The sequence below is a fragment of the Pinus tabuliformis genome, chromosome 4_1 (genome assembly GCF_031772625.1).
Source record: "Pinus tabuliformis cultivar Carrire ecotype Pingquan chromosome 4_1, CPIR1, whole genome shotgun sequence".
NCBI lineage: Eukaryota > Viridiplantae > Streptophyta > Pinopsida > Pinales > Pinaceae > Pinus > Pinus tabuliformis.
In genome coordinates, this window is record NC_142303.1 from 221,462,600 (window position 1) to 221,482,048 (window position 19,449).

At 38.6% G+C, this 19,449-nt stretch overlaps 1 protein-coding gene across 1 annotated transcript in view; it reads left to right on the forward strand.

Moving 5' to 3' along the window:
* Window positions 1–17,783, forward strand: part of LOC149175032 (U3 snoRNP-associated protein-like EMB2271) — a 137,392-nt gene extending 119,609 nt beyond the window's left edge. The window contains exon 7 of the mRNA XM_089419503.1: window positions 17,200–17,783. Within this exon, the coding sequence (XP_089275629.1) occupies window positions 17,200–17,277 (78 nt within the window). The 3' untranslated portion in view covers window positions 17,278–17,783. The remainder of the gene's footprint in view (window positions 1–17,199) is intronic.
* Window positions 17,784–19,449: the final 1,666 nt, after the last annotated feature.

Genomic DNA, 19,449 nt, shown 5'->3' on the forward strand with positions numbered 1-19,449 from the left:
AGGTAGGTGTAGGCGGCAGGGTCAACAAGACACAACCAAAGTTTTTTGGACGGAGGAGTTGTATGATATCAGTGAACCTTTAGTAAAGGTTTTTTGCTTGGTTGATGGTGAGAAGTCTACAATGGGCTACTTGTATGAGGCCATGGATAAGGATAAGGAATTTATCCATTGATACTATTAGGACAAAGGGGAAGAGAGATTCACTAAGACAAGATGTGATATGGGGTGTGATTTGTTGAAAATGTAGCGAGAAAGGCCTTTTGGCTTTTGCCTTAGGAGATAGACTTTAGTTGTGATGAGTTAATTTCCAGTTTATGGGAATAATCATCACGAGTTCATGTGTATAGTTGGAGCTTCAGTTAAGTGGAAGTCTTCATCAATTTGACTACAATATTGGTTGGAAGATCGAGTTTAGTTGGAACGAGTTGGGTCTTCGGTCTTGATTGAAGGAAGGCGAGTTAGATCTCCAGTGTTGATTGGAGAGAGCACAAGTTAACAACTCCAATGATGATTGGAAGGAGAGTAAGTAACACTCTTAGTTAACTCGCTACCAGAGCTTGAGTTCTATATTTGAACTAGCCTAATTTAGCATGGATGGAATCTATAAAGGAAGGACGAAGGCACAAGTAAATTTGATTGTTTTTGGCACAAGGTTGTGAGACAAAACATGCTCGTGAGTTTGTGAGAAGTGTCTTGATTTTGGAGCGCAAGAATTGTCCTAAGAAATAGGAGACACAATTGCGCTAGAATTAAGGAGAATTGGTTATGTGGAGTAGGTGTCCTAAAAAATAGGAGCTCAGTGTGCTAAGAAATAACAAGATCAACGCAAGGAATAAGGTGGCCAAGTGCGCAAGGAAGGAGGAGCAAAATTGAAGCAAGACAACAAGGTTCACAGAGCAAGTCATGGATGCAGCAAAGGATTAATTGTGTGCAGGAACCGAGATCAAGTAATGATCAAGGAAGGTCAAGATCAATTGTATCAACTGAGATATAGTGTGAGAAGCAGGACACTTTCTCAAGAGAAACAAATTTCTTTGTAATAGATTCAATTGCTCCAAGGACAATCAATAAAATAGCCACATCCAGCAATCAGGTTTTCCCTGTTGGGTTTCCTGAGAAAAGTGTGTCAATTTGTGTGATGTGTTTTTATCTTTGTATTTTTATTCCATAACTTATAAGTTGTTAAGAAGCTCTGTATCTTGGTGAAAGTTAACTAGTTACAGTTTTCAATTATTCATCCAAGTAGATGCAGAGTTTCATGGAAATTTAACATGATTGATGAGTGATGGAACAACACTTTCCATGTTCTTATTCATGCCGCAGGGCTCTACCTCAACCCTACATTCTCTTATGCATGTGGATTTAGGTTTGATGCAGAGGTTATGGATGTATTTTACGGTTTACCGATGTATTTAGAGGATGGTGTTGACTTCCGCTGAACGCAATGAGATTTCCAAACAACTTGAGGTACATAAGTTGAGTTGTAGGACATTTGGGTATGATATGTCTATCCAAGACATGACCTTTAGGATGCCAAGTAAGCTGCAAGTAAAATTTATTTGAATTTTCAAACTTTCAAATTTCAATGTGTTTCATTTTTATGACTATCTATGATTCTATTAGAAATTTTGACTTTTGTTACCTAATGGAAAATTGAAATATAAGTCATTGTCTTTCATTGGAAATTTGAATCCTTTCCATTTATTTGTTGTAGATGTTTGGTGGGCAAACTATGGTAGAAGAGTCCCAAAGTTGCAAAAACTTGCCATTCAAGTGCTAAGTCAAAGTTGCAACTCTTCAAGGTGTGAACACAATTGGAATGTCTTTGAAAAGATACACTCCAAGAAGCGCAATAGGTTAGAAATTTTCAATTTTTTTAATAAGTTCATTAATTTAATTTATGGCATATGCCTGTGGGACATGATCCCGATTCCTCTAATGATTAATCACAAAATGCCCCTCATGCAGTTTAGATGTCCACTGCTTCAATGACATGGTATATGTCTACTACAATCTTAGGTTATGGGTCAGACAAAAAAGTACCTGCTACAAATGCCATTTCATTAAGGCACTTGACGCTACAAGTTCGTGGAGGGTGGAGATTGAAAAGCCTATCATGGAGGAGGCACCTGAGTGGTTGTAGCAAAAGGAGGAGGAGGAGTATGCCCCTCTTGTAGAAGAGACAAATTTGGAGGGGAAGGATATTGAGAGTGTGCCACAACCAATGCTACCACAACCACCTCCACAGAGATTGCCAACTAGGGGAAGAGGCATAAGACATCGCCCTTCATCTTCGACATTTTCCCCATAGATGCCTCATGATGATTGCCTATAAAAGGGGTAGAGGGAATTATTGAAACTTGATATTTTAATGCATCATGATTAGCCTTGTAGATTTGTAGTATCTAGATGCCTCATGATGATCATCTCATTAGATACACCTTTTGTTTTGATGTTATTTTATTTATCTTATTAAGACTCGTGACTCAGGAGAATCGGGACAGATATCATATTTCAACATTGATGTTTGATGTACCACTTGACATCTTAAACATTTTATGTAGTAGTTTTATCTTCATATTTATGTGAGAATGTGTTTGTTTGATGTTGATGTTGCTTTAGAAGTTTAAAAAATTGAAAAAAATGATTTTTTAATTTTTTTTAAGTTTCTTGATAATTTCTGATAATTTACGAGATATTGCTGGTAATTAAATTTTGGACCCTCGGTGAAAAATTGTTGATAACGATAAATGTAACATTGGTATAGGGAGTGGTCCGTTCTAGTTACTACATTTTAGTGCCTAAAGCTTATTTGTATACGTTGCCTACCATCTTTCTACAAGGCACCACAATACTATTGATTTGGGGTAGCATCAGATGTGCTCTAGCCATGAAAATTGGTGGAGAGGCTAAACCACATGAAATCTCCAAGACCCGGAAATGGTTTGGGCAGATTCTAACTGGTTTAGGAGATATTAAAATAATTAATATTTTTAATGGAGTTCCTAAGTATAAACTTAGGAAAAATAAAATATTAATGGGTATTAATATAAAATTGGGTTAGAAGGTTCTAAAAGACATGGATCAAGCCAAATCTAATCTTAGCCGTTGATTAGAGATGTAATCTTGGCCGTTGAAGGACCAACAGGAAAAGTATAAGAGGAGGCTTGAGGGTCAGTTGGAGAATACATTAGAGTGATCATTCATTCGATTTACTAGAGTGGGGCTTGCTAAGTAAAGTCGAATCAGTGATTAGCAACGAGGGGCAGTGAGTACTGGATAGAGAGGCAAAGACAGTGCCGAGAGACTAGCGCAGAGGTAGAGAGGCAGACGCAGAAGCTAGAGTAGGCCACAAAGAGCCTAGCAGAGACAACGTAGAGGTCAGAGGGGCTACGTCATCCACGCAGAGGGCAATATGAGTGATGCAGAGGTTCCTAGAGGCTGCACAGTGCCTCAGAGGGTTGACGCAGAGGGTTCTGAGGTTGACGCAGAGGGTGGGAGGGCTGACGCAGTGCTTCAGTGTTGCTGGAGAGCATTTTGTGGGGCAGGTTTTCTGAATACCCGCTTCCGAATAGAGAGGTATTAGTGCTGGTTATTTTCTCTGTCGGCTGAGCCAGTTTGGCACCTAGTTGTACTCAAGGATATATTACACAATAATATAAGCCTCAAAATTGTTGCATGGTTTTCCCGCATTGGGTTTTTTCGGGAACGAGTTGTCCAAAAATAACGGTGCCACTTGTGTGTTTTCTATTTCTTTCAGCGGTTGATCTGTAGATGGTTGAGACTGTATTGTGTTTATTTCGGTTTTTATGTAGTTAAATAACATGTTGGTAATTAACAAGTAGGAGAAATAAACCAGAAGAATACAGATAAAATTTCTAACGGATAGAGTTAGAAATTTCAACAAATACTAGATACTAGACTCCAATTAGTGATTGCTTGTATGTTTTATAGGTGTTGTTCAATACTCATATTCATCAACTAAAATTCTAGTAATGGGACAATTGCTTTTATTCTCTCACTTTAAAGACATTCCTATTTAGTGATTTCCTTAGAAGGTTAATTTTAGTTAAGTTGCATGAAATGTGGACATGTACTAGTTTCAAATGAGAACATCTAGAGATTAGATCTCCCATAAATGTGTGCATTGGGTGAAACACTGTGTGTGTGTGTGTGTAGAGAGAGAATTTACTTTGTCTTCATTTTCAATAGATTGGGGTCTTCCACACTTCCTATGGGTCCCATGCACCCTCATGGGAACTTGGGCATTTTCAAGAAGTTTCCATGTTGTTTCTATGAGTTTTCAGTACCAGTACATAGGTATTCTAGGTGTTTCCCGCAACAAAGATGTTTAGTGAAGCTCATTAATCCTCATCCCTGTTGTTATCTTATTGCATTGAACTTTCTCAAATTCCTTTTGGTTACATCTTTCAAGGAACATTCCCAAATTCCTTCATCTTTTATTGCAATAACCCACAACATTTATAGGTGGTATATTTTGAATATTTATCCAAGATTGCAATTGCCATTGCTGCTACCAAGTATGCATTGAATTGCCCATCCATAATTTTGTGTTCAAACAAACCTTAAAACTTGTGTTGTTATCCAAGATGCATCATTTGGTTTCATTAAATTGAAATTCTATGGTAGATGATTACAAGGATTTTTAGTTAACATACATTCGACAATTGCCAAAGGGTTATGCCCCCCCCGAAATATAATCTTGTTGTAGTATTCAAGCTTTTAGCTACATCAATATGTCAGCAAGCTTAATTGGTTGAAGCTAGTGCCAATCGTCAGGTTAGGCATAAGAAGTTTGGTTACGTTAAATGCTATAGCCTAATACAATTGAAGCAATTGAGTACAATTCATGGTTTAGTTAAAAAATGATATCTTGTGTCCTAGGCAAGTTGCACAAATTTTTTCTGAGGAGGGGGGATGGAGAGGAAGCAGACACTATAATAAGGATGCTGGATGTTAACACCATCATTGAGAGGTGTAAAATGTTTTGGGGCTTTTGTTGATGAATTTTTTAGGGAATTGTGGTTTCTCAACAAGTGACAGGCATTCCAAAATTTTAAATAATTCACTATTGTGTTAGTTTTTGTAACTTGGACAGGTATTTTAGTTTCTATTGGTGTCTATGAGTCTAAGGAACCCAAGAGGATAATTATCTCCAAGACCTATAAAAAGTTTCGAAGGAAAATGTCCTAATCAGATTAATTAGCTAGTTTTTAATTATTTTCCTAACTTAGGAGAAGTGGTTAATTAAATTAGATTAATTGAGACAAAATCTATTTGCTCTAGTGACTTCTAGAAAAGTCATGAGAAGAGGTCAAGATGATCTTAGCCATCGATTGGAGTTAGATCGTGGTTGTTGATTCGTCAATGAGACATTATAAGAGCAAGTCAATAGGGCTTTTGGAGACACAATGAATTGCATTGAGAGCAAGGGCGGAGTGATAGTGTGGAGGACACCAAGCAACGAGGAACTAATAGTGGTTGGGTAAAATATTTTTGGAGAGAATTTTTTCATCAACTTCTAGTTTCTGAGATTCAGAGGGAGATATTTGCAAGTTTGATTTGTCTATAGGAGGCGAAGATTATTTCTGGTGCACAATGGTTTATGGAGGCCATATTTGCATTTGCACGTGTGGAAGAAAGAGGCAGTTTCTGAGCTCGATTTCTTCTAGGTCAGGCTGAGTTTGCCAAAGGCTTTGTGGGCTATGTTACCCACCACCTGTGGTTGGCACCCATAGGAATTTTTTTTATCCTAGATTGTCTTCATCCAATAGCCAACAACCTCTTGCATCCACCAGATAGCTCAATGTGCCACCATCTCCGCCGCCTGAGCTGACTATTATGTACCCTTGCCCGTTTGTTATGATCGTTTGTTTGAAGGTTAGCTTTCCAACACCGAAGGTATGACTTTCATTATGTAGTTGGGTATTTTTGTTTACTTATCATGGACACTTCTGGGCATGGATTAGTGGGGGGATTGACGAAAAGAATGAGCTGGGGGGAATTCGACAGAAAGAATGAGCTTGGTTTGTACTCTTGCCCCTTTGTCCAACTTGGCGGTTAACGTTGTAGCCTAGTCCCATGGAATCTCGTTCACTGGCTACTAGCTTTAGGATTGGCACTATGAGGGAAATCTTGATTTTGGTCATGTGGTCCCGCTTATCGACATCACATACATCACTCCCCTCCGCTCATTATAACCCCTTTCCATATATTTCCCATCTAGGTAAGAAGCATAATTTGGCCACTCTCAACAAGAAATGTATAAAAAAAAATGCAAAAGATGACCGAGACATACAAATTTAGCACGTGGGAAAAAGCCATACATGGATTCTAACCCTTATCATTGTGGCCATTACCTTGGTTCATAGGGCCCCCTTATATTGGCCCCCGACATCATTAAGGAACCCATGATTGTCCCCAACCCCTGGTGGGCGATGAAATGCCCAACCTTAAAGGGGTTATTCATTGCTATATATTTCACAGCATGCTCTCATCCCCTGGAGCCTCAAATAGTTATAAAAGAAAATCAATAAAAGGCAAAAGGCATATGAAGAAGGGTGGAAAAACAAAGGCCGGGGTAACTCATGTACCACGATTGCTCCCTCGTACATCTATATACCCAAGTGTGGGCTTCCCTTATCATAAATACCCTTGTACTATGGCATGTGGCTCAGAGCCTTCCCATGATACCCGACTCCGTTCGATCATTATATCACATGCCACCTGCGATTTGATAGATGTACCATGGACATGTCACTTCCCTTAGAGGCTGAAACCACCTAATAGGGTCCTTGGTTAACCTTCCTTTTGAACTTGGAGACACTTGTACGTTCTAAACTCATCATGGAAGGGCATGCCACTATGAAGTGTCCACTTGGTTCCGTGATTTGTAAGCTCATTTACTCAATTACACTGATGATTTTGTTGATTTGTGGTAGCATCAGATGTGCTCTAAGTCTCAAAATTTGCAGGGAGGCTGAGACACATACATTCTCCAATACCCAAAAATTGTTTTGGGAAATTCCACTCGGAGACAGTTTTATTTAAATAGTTAATTATTTTTAAGGGACCCTAAGTTTAAAATTTAGGAAATCTAAATAATTAAAGGGTATTAATCTAACTATGGGTGAAACTTCTAGAAGAAGACGAGGATCAAGCCAAAATGATCTGAGCCATTGATTAGGAGTTAATCTGGGTCGTTGGTTGTCCAACAAAAAGATATAAGAAGAGGCTTGAGGGGCACTTGGAGAACACATTGAGTAGAGATTAGAAGATCGAATTTCTGAAGCAAAGCAGTTATTGGAGAGAAATTCGAAGTGATCTTTTGCAATGAGGGGCAGGGATAGTAGCCAGTGAGGAGTTTTCCTGGGCTGGAGAGTACAAGGCAGGGAGGACAGAATGACGTCCAGAGAGAGGCCGACATTGGCCCACACAGTGCTGACGCAGTGGCAACGCAAAGCCTAGAGGGAGATTGAATTCCTGCTGAGGGAATCGGGTTTCAGAAGCCAGGAGTCGAGGTGTGAGACCAGCAGGATGGAAATCGAAGTTTCTAGTTAGTCGAGGGTCCGAAGGAGTAGCAACGTAGTCCCTAGCAAAGGTGACGCAGTGACTGCATGGGGTTGACGCAGTTCTACGCAGAAGTTGATGCAGAAGGGACGCAAAGCCTCTATTCCAACGAGATCAGAGTCAAATTCTTCCAATGATAGGGTGAGAGCATCTCACTACTTGTTTCGTCCAGTTTCTCTCTATATAGGATAACCAGTTGGGCATCCAGCGAATTGTACTTAGAATTACTACTGCGTAGTAATAAAACCGTCAGTTGCTGCACCGGTTTTCCCGCATTAGGTTTTTCTTGGGACTTTTGTCCAAAAATAACTGTGTAGATGTGTTGTGTATTTTCTTCTTGCTAAGTTTCTTTTTTCCACATTTTATCGAAATGGTGAAACCTGCAGTGTATTAGTTTCGGTGTTTACTGTAGGAAACAATAAATAATTTTGTTAAGTAATTAACAAATAGAAGAAACGTAATCAGTTGTTGTAGTGGAAATTTGGGGCTTCCAAATTTTCACATGGTATAAGAGTTGTAGGTGAAACAAGAGAATAGTGCCATAATAGCCCAACGTTGAAGGAAAAAGGGAGTTTGAAATTCCTGCAGAGGCAGCAATTCGAATCCCCAGAGGGATTGCGCAGTTCAGGCCAGGAGGGCAAGATTTTCATGGTAAATCTCTCTTTGAGTGAGTCGATCGAGAGGTAGGATTTCCAGATCGGGATTTGTTAGCGGCAGAGGGAGCAACACAATAAAAGCTTCAGCGAAGAGGGGTTTCTGGTGTGACGTAGTTTTCTGCAGGTAGTTGTCGGGCAAAAAGACGTCAAAAGGAAGAAGAGACACTTGAAGCCCAAAAGCCCAAAAGTCATGTCTTTTCATCCTCAACGTTGCATATAAATAGAAGGAGCATCTACCTCATTTGGACACTCATCATCACTGACATATCTCTCTCTCTCATCTGATTGAGTCGTATGAATTTCTAGGCATCTTCTCTCCACACGTGCGAAGGGATGACTGTACTTTTCTGTTTTCTGCATTGACCAAGTTGTAGCAAGATTGACCAGTGTTGACCGAGCAGCAGTTGACTTTGTTTGACTGCGTTTTTCTTTGGAGAAATTATGTTTGGGCATGCTGCATTTGTTGGCACAGATTTTGAGGTTTTCTGGGTTGTTTGACCAATGTTGACCACATGTTTGACTCTGCGTTGACAGAGTTTGACAAACTTTTTCTGGATTGTTTTGGGCTAATTCAAATTGTTCTTGGGGGTCGAATTGACTAGGTTTGATTGAGTTGATTTGGAAAAGTAATTCTGTTGATTTGACCAACGTTGAATTTCTGGTTAGGGCATCTTATTGATTGCAGTTTGACTAGACAGATTTGACTGTGTTTGGGCAAGTGAACTTTGTATATTGTACTCTCTCTCTACAAAACTTTTGAAGAAAAATAAGAAGACTTTATCAAAGGGTTTCCCCACATTAGGGTTTTTCCCTGGCATCCGCCAAATATTGTGTCCTCTTGTCTTGGCTTGTCTTCTGCTTTTTATTTATGTTCTATCTGCATTTACTATCATGTTAATGTGATTGCTAATCTGGAAATTGATATTGGGCTAATAAGAAAAATTGAAGTAAATTGCTCTTAAGCATAGAACATACCATTGTTATCTAAAATTAACATGGTATTAGAGCTGAGGTGAAGACAAAGCCCAAGCAAGAGTGAAAAGAGCAATCACTGAGATTTGTTGGACAAGGACAAGATTCAATGGCCTCTGCATCTTACTTCAAACTTGATGACAAGCTCAATGATAAGTCTGATTATCATGCATGGAAGATGTCTCTTGATTTGACTTTGGAAGAGTAGGATGTTATGGACTATGTGCAAGGAAAGATTACTGGACCTCCTTCAAATGCACCGGCTGCCGCTAAGACAAAATACAAGAAAGGTGAAGTCAAAGCAAAGAAGATCACCAGGGATTCTATTAACAAGCATTTGGTTGCGTACATCTCCGATTTGAACACATCTAAAGAGATCTATGACAGGTTGGTTGGCATGTTCAAAGTTAGCAATGCAAACCAAGTCCTCTTTCTCAAAAACAAGTTGAAGGACATAAAGAAGGGAAGAGGTGACAATATCCAATCCTACTTCATGTGGATAACTGAGATAAAAAATGATCTTCTTTCAATTGGAGAAGTTATCGCTGATAGGGAGCTCACTTTCATTGCCCTGGGAGGTGAAGATATCCAATTCTACTTCATGTGGATAACTGGGATAAAAAATGATCTTCTTTCAATTCGAGAAGTTATTGCTGATAGGGAGCTCACTTTCATTGCCCCGGGAGGTCTCCCTCATGAATGACATGTGTTCAACACTACTATCCTCAACAATGACATGAGTCCAGGTTTTGATGAATTGTTGACTAGATGTATTCAAGAAGAAACAAGGATGATGGAGAGAGACATGCCTTCAAATCGGAATGTACCTACTACATTCTCCGCTCATGCTAAAAAGAAGAACAATGTAGGTTCAAAGAAGCAATGTCAAGGAAGACCGGGATTCAAAGATGGAAGGAAGGGAAGATGCTTCATTTGGAACAGGTTTGGCCACTATTCTAGGGAGTGTCCTAATAGAAGGGATACACCTCGGGATGATGACAACAACAACTACAACAATTTCAGTGGCAACAACAATCAAAGAAATGGCATATTCAACAACAAAGGAAAAAGGAATGCTCCTGCTGCGCAACATGGAGATGGTCGACCTCCCAAAAGATCAAGAAACTCCAGGTATGATGAATTTGATGTTGTAAATAACAAGCAAAAATAATTTTATCTTATATCTGCCCTATCTACTGCTCTCCTCTGGATACCTTGGGAAATTAGTTGATTGATAGTGGTGCCTCAAGGCACTTCACTTGGTATAAGGAAGCTCTTTCAAATTTGATAGAAAAGGATACAAATTTGGAAATCATTCTTGGGGAGAATGCCACCTATCCCGTGAAGGGAGTTGGGAATGTTACTCTTCAATTGAATCAAGGTAACACCATTCATCTACAAGAAGTATTGTATCTACCTAATCTAAAGAAGAACCTGGTATCTATCTCGGCAATGGAAGACAAAGGATTCAAGGTGGCATTCATTGATGGAAAGGTATGTGTTTGGAAAAGAAATTTCAAAGAAGCATTTTCTCTTGGATTCAGGGTTGATAGCTTATATCAAGTTGGAGGAAGTCCACTAGGAACTATGTCTTGTGACACATCTCTTCAATCCGAATTATGGCACCGGAGATTTGCTCATCTTCATTATAAGGCTCTACCCGATGTGAGGAAGATGGTTACAGGCATGCTCGAATTTAAAGTAGAACATGAAGGTGTTTGTCAGGGATGTGCTGAAGGAAAACATACAAGGGAACTATTCCCCTCAAGTGATAGCAAGACTACTGACATTTTGCAATTGGTTCATTGTGATCTATCTGGAATGATGCTCATGACATCTCTGGTAGGATATTTATATTATGCTATCTTTGTGGATGACTTCTCTCGCAAAACTTGGATTTATTTTTTGAAGAAGAAGGACAAAGTGTTCACATGGTTTCGTTCTTTCAAAGCCTTGGTCAAAAATTAAACTGGGAAGAAGATCAAAATATTGAGGACCAATAATGGAACCGAATATGAATCAAATGAGTTCAATGACTATTGTAGAAAAGTTGGCATTAAGAGGGAGACTACTACCACATATACCCCCAAGCAAAATGGAGTTGCTGAAAGAAAGAATCTTTCCATTATAGAAGCCACCCATGCCATGCTTCATGATCAAGGCCTTCCGAAGTTCTTTTTGGCAAAAGCTGCCAACACTGCCGTGTACGTTCAAAATAGATGCCCTCATCAAGTGTCGGACTCCAAAACTCCCAAAGAAGTTTTCACTGGTAAGAAACATGATGTTTCTCATTTTAGATTTTTTGGTAGCCCCATGTATTTTCATGTGGCGAAAGAAAAGAGAAGCAAATTGGATGCATCTGGGAAGAAAGGAACATTTGTGGGCTACAATGAAACTTCTAAGGCATATAGAATCTATGTGCTTGGTCAAAGAGAAGTGGAGATAAGTCATGATGTCACCTTTGATGAAGATGCTGCCCTTGGGAAGATTAGTAACCTTCCTATTCCAAGGAAGGACAAAGAAGCAGATACAAGAAAGCAGGGAGAATTGCAGGATGAGCCGATACTCGATGTTGAAAGACCAATAGGTCCCATTGATCCACCTCCTCATGAGCCGTCCTCCTAAAAAAGGAGACCATCATGGCTTAGGGAAACTCTCGAAGATGTCGAGAATCATATTGCTCCAAGGGGAACTTTTCGTGAAAGTAAGAAGCCAAATAGGTACCAAGGGTACTTAGCTGCCATGAGCACCATTGTTCAATCTGAGCCTTGCACATTGGAAAAAGCTATGAAGCACCAAGTTTGAAAGAGATGTTATGAACGAAGAGTATGAGTCAATTATGAACAATGATATTTGGGATGTGGTCCCTAGACCCAAGGACAAATCCGTTGTCACCTCGAAATGGCTCTACAAGATCATGCATGGAGCTGATGGAAGTGCTGAAATGTTCAAGGCCAGGTTTGTTGCTCGAGGATTCTCTCAAAAGGAAGGTGTGGACTACGATGAGATATTTGCACCAGTTGCCCAATATACCACCACCCGTTCGATTATAGCCATTTTTGCCTCGCAAGGATGGAACCTACACCAGATGGATGTTAAAACCGCCCTCTTGCATGGTTCAGTTAAGGAGGAAGTCTATGTAGAGGGGTTTGAAGCTCAAGATCGTCAGACACATGTATGTAGGTTTAAGAAAGCCCTCTATGGGTTGAAGCAACCTCCCTGAGCTTGGTATGAGAGGATTGACAACTATCTAATGAAGCTGGGTTTTACAAGAAGTGACACTGATCCGAACCTTTACTTTAAGGTTGAGAATGACAGATCTCTCATTTTGGTACTTTATGTGGACGATCTCTTTCTAACAGGTGCATACCTTCTCATTCATCAATGCAAGTGGGACTTGGCTTCCAAGTTTGAGATGAAGGACCTAGTACCAATGTTGCGAACATCGACATCGGGATAAAATCTGCAAGGGTTCGAAAAACCAAAAAATTGTAAAAATCGAGAAAATATCGGTAAAAATTGACAAATATCGACAAAATAAAGATATCATTAAAAATATCAATAAAAATCGGCAAACATCGGCTAGGCCAAAAAATCATGATTTCAAGATAAAATCAGGATGTTATCGAGATGTTCGCAACACCACCTAAGACTGATGCATTATTTCCGAGGGTTGCAGGTTTGGCAAAATCCAGGTGAGATTTTCCTTTCTTAAGGAAAATACATTGTGAAGCTACTTGAAAGATTTGGGATGGTGGATTGTAAGTATGTGACTACTCCGATGGAACTTAACTTCAAGAAGTTATGCAGAAGTGCTGTTGGGCCCGATTTGGGAAATCCTTCTGAATAACATCAACTCGTGGGGGCCCTGATGTTCTTGGTGAACTCTCATTCAGACATATGCTTTGCAGTGATTACATTAAGTCAGTTTATGGTCGAGCCTCATCACATACATTGGATTGCTGCCAATAATCTTTTGAGATATCTTTAGGGCTCAATCACCTATGGACTAAGATACACTGTCGGGAATGTAGGCTCCATGGTTATTCTGATGCTGACTGGGCTGGCAGTATGGTGGATCGTAAGAGCACATCTGGATGTTGCTTCTTTCTAGGTTCTGCTTCAATATCCTGGATGAGCAGGAAGTAGAAATCGGTTGCATTGAGCACTGCCGAGGCCGAATATATTGCTGCTAGTATGGCCTCCTATGAAGTTGTTTGATTGAGGAAGCTCTTTAGTGAGCTGTTTGGACATGTGCTCGATACCACCATGGTCTTCTGGACAAGCAAAGTGGGATTCGTCTTTTTGAGAATTGTGTGTTTCATGACCGCTCCAAGCATATTGATATCGGGTACCACTTTATCTGAGATATGGTACAGTGGGAAGCAATAAGGCTCCATCACATTGGGACTGATGATCAGGTCGCAGATATTCTTACAAAGCCCTTGAGGAAGGTCAAATTCTTAACCTTTTGTGAACGACTTGGAGCTGTGGAGAGGCCCTCTTATGAGGGTCCTGTTTGACTTGGATATTGAGCTCTGGGAACTCCAAGGGGCTTGGGGTACTTCTTAGAGTGATGAGCGACCATAGGGTGAGTGGTTCACCTTCCCCTAGTGGTGCGTTGTGTACAAGGTGAGTGGTTCACCTTACCCTAGTGGTGCGCTGTGTACAAGGTGAGTTGTTCACCTTCTCCTGTGATACCCCATGATGGTTGAGATATGCATAGGATGAGTGGATCACCTTCTCCTATGGCATATGAGCAGGATGAGTGGTTCACCTTCTCCTATCGATACATCCTACCCATGTAGTCCAGGACTCATGGGAAGTACCTCTCATTTGGCCAATGAGTGGGGAAATGAGGATAGGGCCATAGTACTACTGATAGATGCATCGTGTACTATTGTACTCCCTATGATAAGATGTTTGATATTGATCTGGGATCATTGGAGACTGACTTTGGGTCAGTGGAGAGTGGTATGATACACTCTCGATCATTGGAGACTGACTTGAGATCAGTGGAGAGTGGTATGACACACTCTTGATCATTTCTTCTTCATTATTTCTTCATGGTTCAGCAGAGTAGAGCAAAGCAAAGCAGAGTATAAGTTATAACAGGGATGTCAGAGATGGTACATATTGACAGATGATTTGGCAAGTGGAGTTCTCTCTATTTGAGAGGGAGTGTAAAATTTGGAAACTAGGGCCAAACTCCACCTTAGACAACTCATATGATGAAGTTGATATTTTTATTGGATTCCTCTTTCCGAGAGGTGTAGGATTGATCTAAAGATCATCTCATTCTGACATGTACAAATGGAATTATGAATTTATTTCTTTTATGGACAAATTGTCAAGGTCGGCCAACAAACTAATGTAGGCTCAGAAGCCCAAAAGTCATGTCTTTTCATCCTCAACGTTGCATATAAATAGGAGCATCTACCTCATTTGGACACTCATCATCACTCACATATCTCTCTCTCCTCATCTGATTGGGTCGTACGAATTTCTGGGCAACTTCTCTCCTCCACATGTGCGAAGGGCTGACTATACTTTTCTGTTTTCTGTGTTGACCAAGTTGCAGCACTTTTGACCAACGTTGACCAGGCAACAAGTGACCTTGTTTGACTGCTTTTTTCTTGGAAGAAATTATGTTTGGGCAGGCCACATTTATTGGCACAGATTTCGAGGTTTTCTGGGCTGTTGACAAGTGTTGAACGCAGGTTTGACTCTGCGTTGACTGAGTTTGACCGACTTTTTCTCGATTGTTTTGGGCTAATTCAGACTGTTCTTGGAGGCTGAATTCACTGGGTTTGACCGAGCTGATTTGGAGAAGTAATTCTGTTGATTTGACCAGCGTTGACTTTCTGGTTAGGGCATCCTGTTGACTACAGTTTGGTTAGACAAATTTGACTGTGTTTGGGCAAGTGAACTTTGTATATTGTACTCTCTCTTTGTGCTGAACTTTTGAAGAATAGTAAGAAGACTTGATCAAAGGGTTTCCCCACATTGGGGTTTTTCCCTGGCATTCGCCAAATATTGTGTCCTCTTGTCTTCTGCTTTTTATTTATGTTCTATCTGCATTTAATATCATGTTAATGTGATTGCTATCTGGAATTTGATATTGGGCTAATAAGAAAAATTGAAGTAAATTGCTCTTAAGCATAGAACATACCATTGTTATATAAAATTAACAAAAAAAAGGTACAACAACTTATCAAGAAGGAAGCATCAAATGTAGAAATTCAAGTTGACGAAAAAACAACAAATACCGATCCATTGAATATCACAACTCAAGAAGAGAACAAACTAGTTGAAGTAAATATGTACTCAGAAGTGCAATTCCAACAACAAAAAATTCAAGTGAAGATCCAAAAATTAACCATTCAACTTCTATAGCTAAAGGAAATTAGGTACTTCAAATAAATCATGAAAACGAGACAAACAAGATCAAGGAAAATCAAATCACTAGAATTCCTTATTGACATCCGAATCACGAGAGTAGACAACTCAATCAAGCTACGTATTTAGAACAGAAACAACAAACTGATGTTCCAAAGAATACTAATGTCAGTGCAATTCATTCTTGTGATAACAATTCACACAAAGTATCCAGTAACCACAAGATTCCATAGAAGATTAATTTAGGATGGTGAGATCCATTCTCAGTTCGACAGTTTTATTTTTCACTCCAAGGATCATATCAACATGTATTAGCGAAGATGACAGTTCTGAGACGAGAAGACATTTGAAACAGATCAAGCCCTTTCATCAGAAAGCTTTGAGAACAAAGCTTTTTGAAGAGGAAGGCAATGTTATGAATATAATTATGTAAAAGTAATAAATATAGATAATAAATAATAATCACAATAATATGTAATTAAAATAATAATTAGTTAAACAAAGAGACATGTCTATATATACTTGGATATATATACAGGACCTTCACTCTCAATTGTATCATCATTCTTACTCATACATCTTACTATATATTCTTGTATCCTCAATGGAGATCTTTATATTCCAAGTCTTCGACAGTGTTTAACTTGAATAAGGAACTTTGTTCATTCCACACATACATGATGATTTGTGATCTGAAATATAGTAGAAGTGGAGGGCCTAAGTCTGAAAGAAAGAAGTTTCTCTTGAGCTAGGGTTTGTCGAAGATTTGCCTTGGTACTTCTCTTGTTGCTGGTCTCTTGCTAATGAATATGCTGGAAGAAAGAAAGGCTTGTCTTGGCAGCTAGAGGAGAAAGTATTTTGTGGTTATGGGTCTTGGATATCTCATTTGATCTCATTCTATAAGAAGAGAATTTTCTGGGTTTTCCTCTCAGAGGGGTTTTGCCCTTGCTTGAAGCCTATATCTTGTGTTATTTTGTTTTTGTGATCTTCATGTTCATGTTATAGTAAATGTTTGATGAAAAGAATCAGAATAAACGTTTAATAAGAAATCAAATAAATTCACAAGCAATTACTCTGGACAAGGAAATCTGAATTAAACGACATAGCCTCCCGATTTCCAACAAGCTAGAGGGAATCCATTTTTATAATGCTTTGGGGACAATGCATTCCTTAACTGGGTGATAATGTAATAAACATAAATATAACGAATATACTAAATAATAATAATAATAAATACAAAATAATAATAAGTAGATGAATGAAAGATCAAATGCCAATCAATGCATATAGGCCATATAAGTATACCATCATGAAGCTCATTGCAATCGTCATCTTATCAGTTATCTATTATTCAAGATATATTTGCAGAAATCTTCTTTCACTCATAATAAACAGGCACCATTACGAAGCACAGAAATTTGTCCACTTAATAAATTACAAATATGCTGTTTTCTTCTTGAATTTGGAGGAATTTTATCTAGGACTAGAGGTTATTGTTATGTACACAAATAAAAGTGTTTATGTATTGAAACTTTATTAGTTAAATTCAGTGTTCATTTTCTAATTCATGATGTGCATTCAGGAACCTCGACTGGGTAGATGGGGCCGTATTCAGGCTGCTCGCAATGGTGTCACTTTATGCCCAATTGAGCTTTCATGATGGATTTTGGGGGCAAATCAAGATGATGGTATCTGTTTGCATTTCCAGCACAGTTCTGATTCTTTACTAGGGTAACTGTCACATTCAACGGAGAGTCCCAGAATGGAAAGCCTGGCATACTTAATTATTGTTTTGATGCCTTTTCTTATAACCTGTACGATTGCCTATATATCACCAATTTTGCTAATTTTAATCTGAGATTGTAGTGCGTACAAAAGGTTGCTATAAAATATTGAATTTTTAGATTCCAAGATCATTTTGTGCAGTAATTATATGAGACAATAAATTATAATATCCGGGAATCCAGTTCAACATGTATTTTAGCAAATTGGCATGAAACGTAATGTAGAGGGAGTTGTAAAATTTTATCCTCTCATTACTTTCATCTTCCTTAATTCTTGCAAAGTGTCATTTTGGTATTAGAAATGGAAACAATGAAATAACCTGACCTGAAATTGTTAGATGGTCATAAATTTTGAATCCAGCTTTATAATTTTCACATGGAATGGCATTTTAAAGTATTTATTTTAAAGTATCAATGTACATCTAACCCGCTTTACTTAAAATAATTATCCTGTTATCTAGGATGTAACTTGAATTAAGATATTTTTTTCTTGGAAAAGTTTTAACTTTATTAGTACAATTGGATGCCGTTGATTTTATACATGCATGTGGTTATTTACATATGTTCCACGTTTTATATGGCAACAAATTTGTGATTTCCAAACTGGGTCTGCATAAGCATCTACTATACAACATTCACCATCTCTATGCCCATACTTTGAAGTTATAAGTATCTTTCGTGCATATTCCTTTGTATTCAATTCACACATTTTATAATATCTCTAGAAGTTTACTTTGTATTGTAAATCATGTATTTTCAAGGAATGGTCTGATGAAGCAACACATAGATATCAGCAATAATCTCACCTGCAACTTGTGCAAACTAGAAGTATCTCACAATCCTTTACAAGAAAATGGCTTGATCTCAACCACAAATTGTGCAAATAGCAGTATCTCACAATCCATTACCAGAAAGTGACTACGTTTCGAATGGCTGTACAACATTATATGGGTGGCATATTTTTGGGATGTGTTGAGACAAGAAGAAAAAATGCACTGGCTATTCTAAGATATAAAATATGGAGGATTCATTTAAATTTCAAGTATCTCATGTGATTTATATGTAATATCCCTTAGGAGAATTTACCATTAGAGTTAGAAAGAGCACATGAAAAAATTGTACCAGTATTACAGTATTCCTTCTAAATTTGACAGAGATGATATTGAATGCATAACAGTATAAACAAGTAGTTGATTTTATCAACAACACCAGCAGTACAAAGCAAGTTACAAATCCACAGTCTCGCTCCTAGGGTTGTTATACCAGCAGATCTTGCTGTACAACACTCAACAATTTATAAATAATAGCAATCTTTTACAAGGAATACAGCATCAATTACCCTATCAACTGTTGAGGAATCTAGGTCATAATAGTTAGGGGTATTTAAATTTTATTTCTCTTGAATCCATGACATTTTATTGTGACATTATTATTATTATTTAGTTCTGTTTTATCATCAAGACAAATGCCAATAAAAGATCACAACACAAACACAAGAACACCAGATGTAGGCTGCTAGCGATGGCCAAAACCTCTCCTAGAGAGGGAAACCCACAATAATCTCTTCTTATAGAATCTCTTCAATGAAGACTTCCAAGACCTTGACTTCGACCTAAAAACCAAGCCTTCCAAGGATTAGCCAGCCAAACTTCAAACAATACTTCTGCAAAACTTGAACTGCGGAAACCCTAGGTTCTCCTCAAAATCCTTGCACGTGTGGGCAGTAGAGACAGAGATTTCCTTCCCTAATCAATTTACTGGCCTCCAAAGAATTTCGCTGACTGCTAAGAGAATTTCTCTCTTCTTCATTGTTGGACCAGACTTCTCTAGAAACAGAAATTCCTTGCTTGATCGATGTGTCACAAATGAGGTGAGGCTTCTCTTTATATAGCCTTTCAAGAGAGCGAATTAGGCCTGCTTGGCTAGACATCATATTTTACAGTAATAATTTTCCTTCTTTGTTACATGAGCCCTCCAAGGGCTAGAACATCATGGCCTCAACACCTTGACTTGAAAACAAGACTCTTAGAGCACTCAATAGGTGCTTT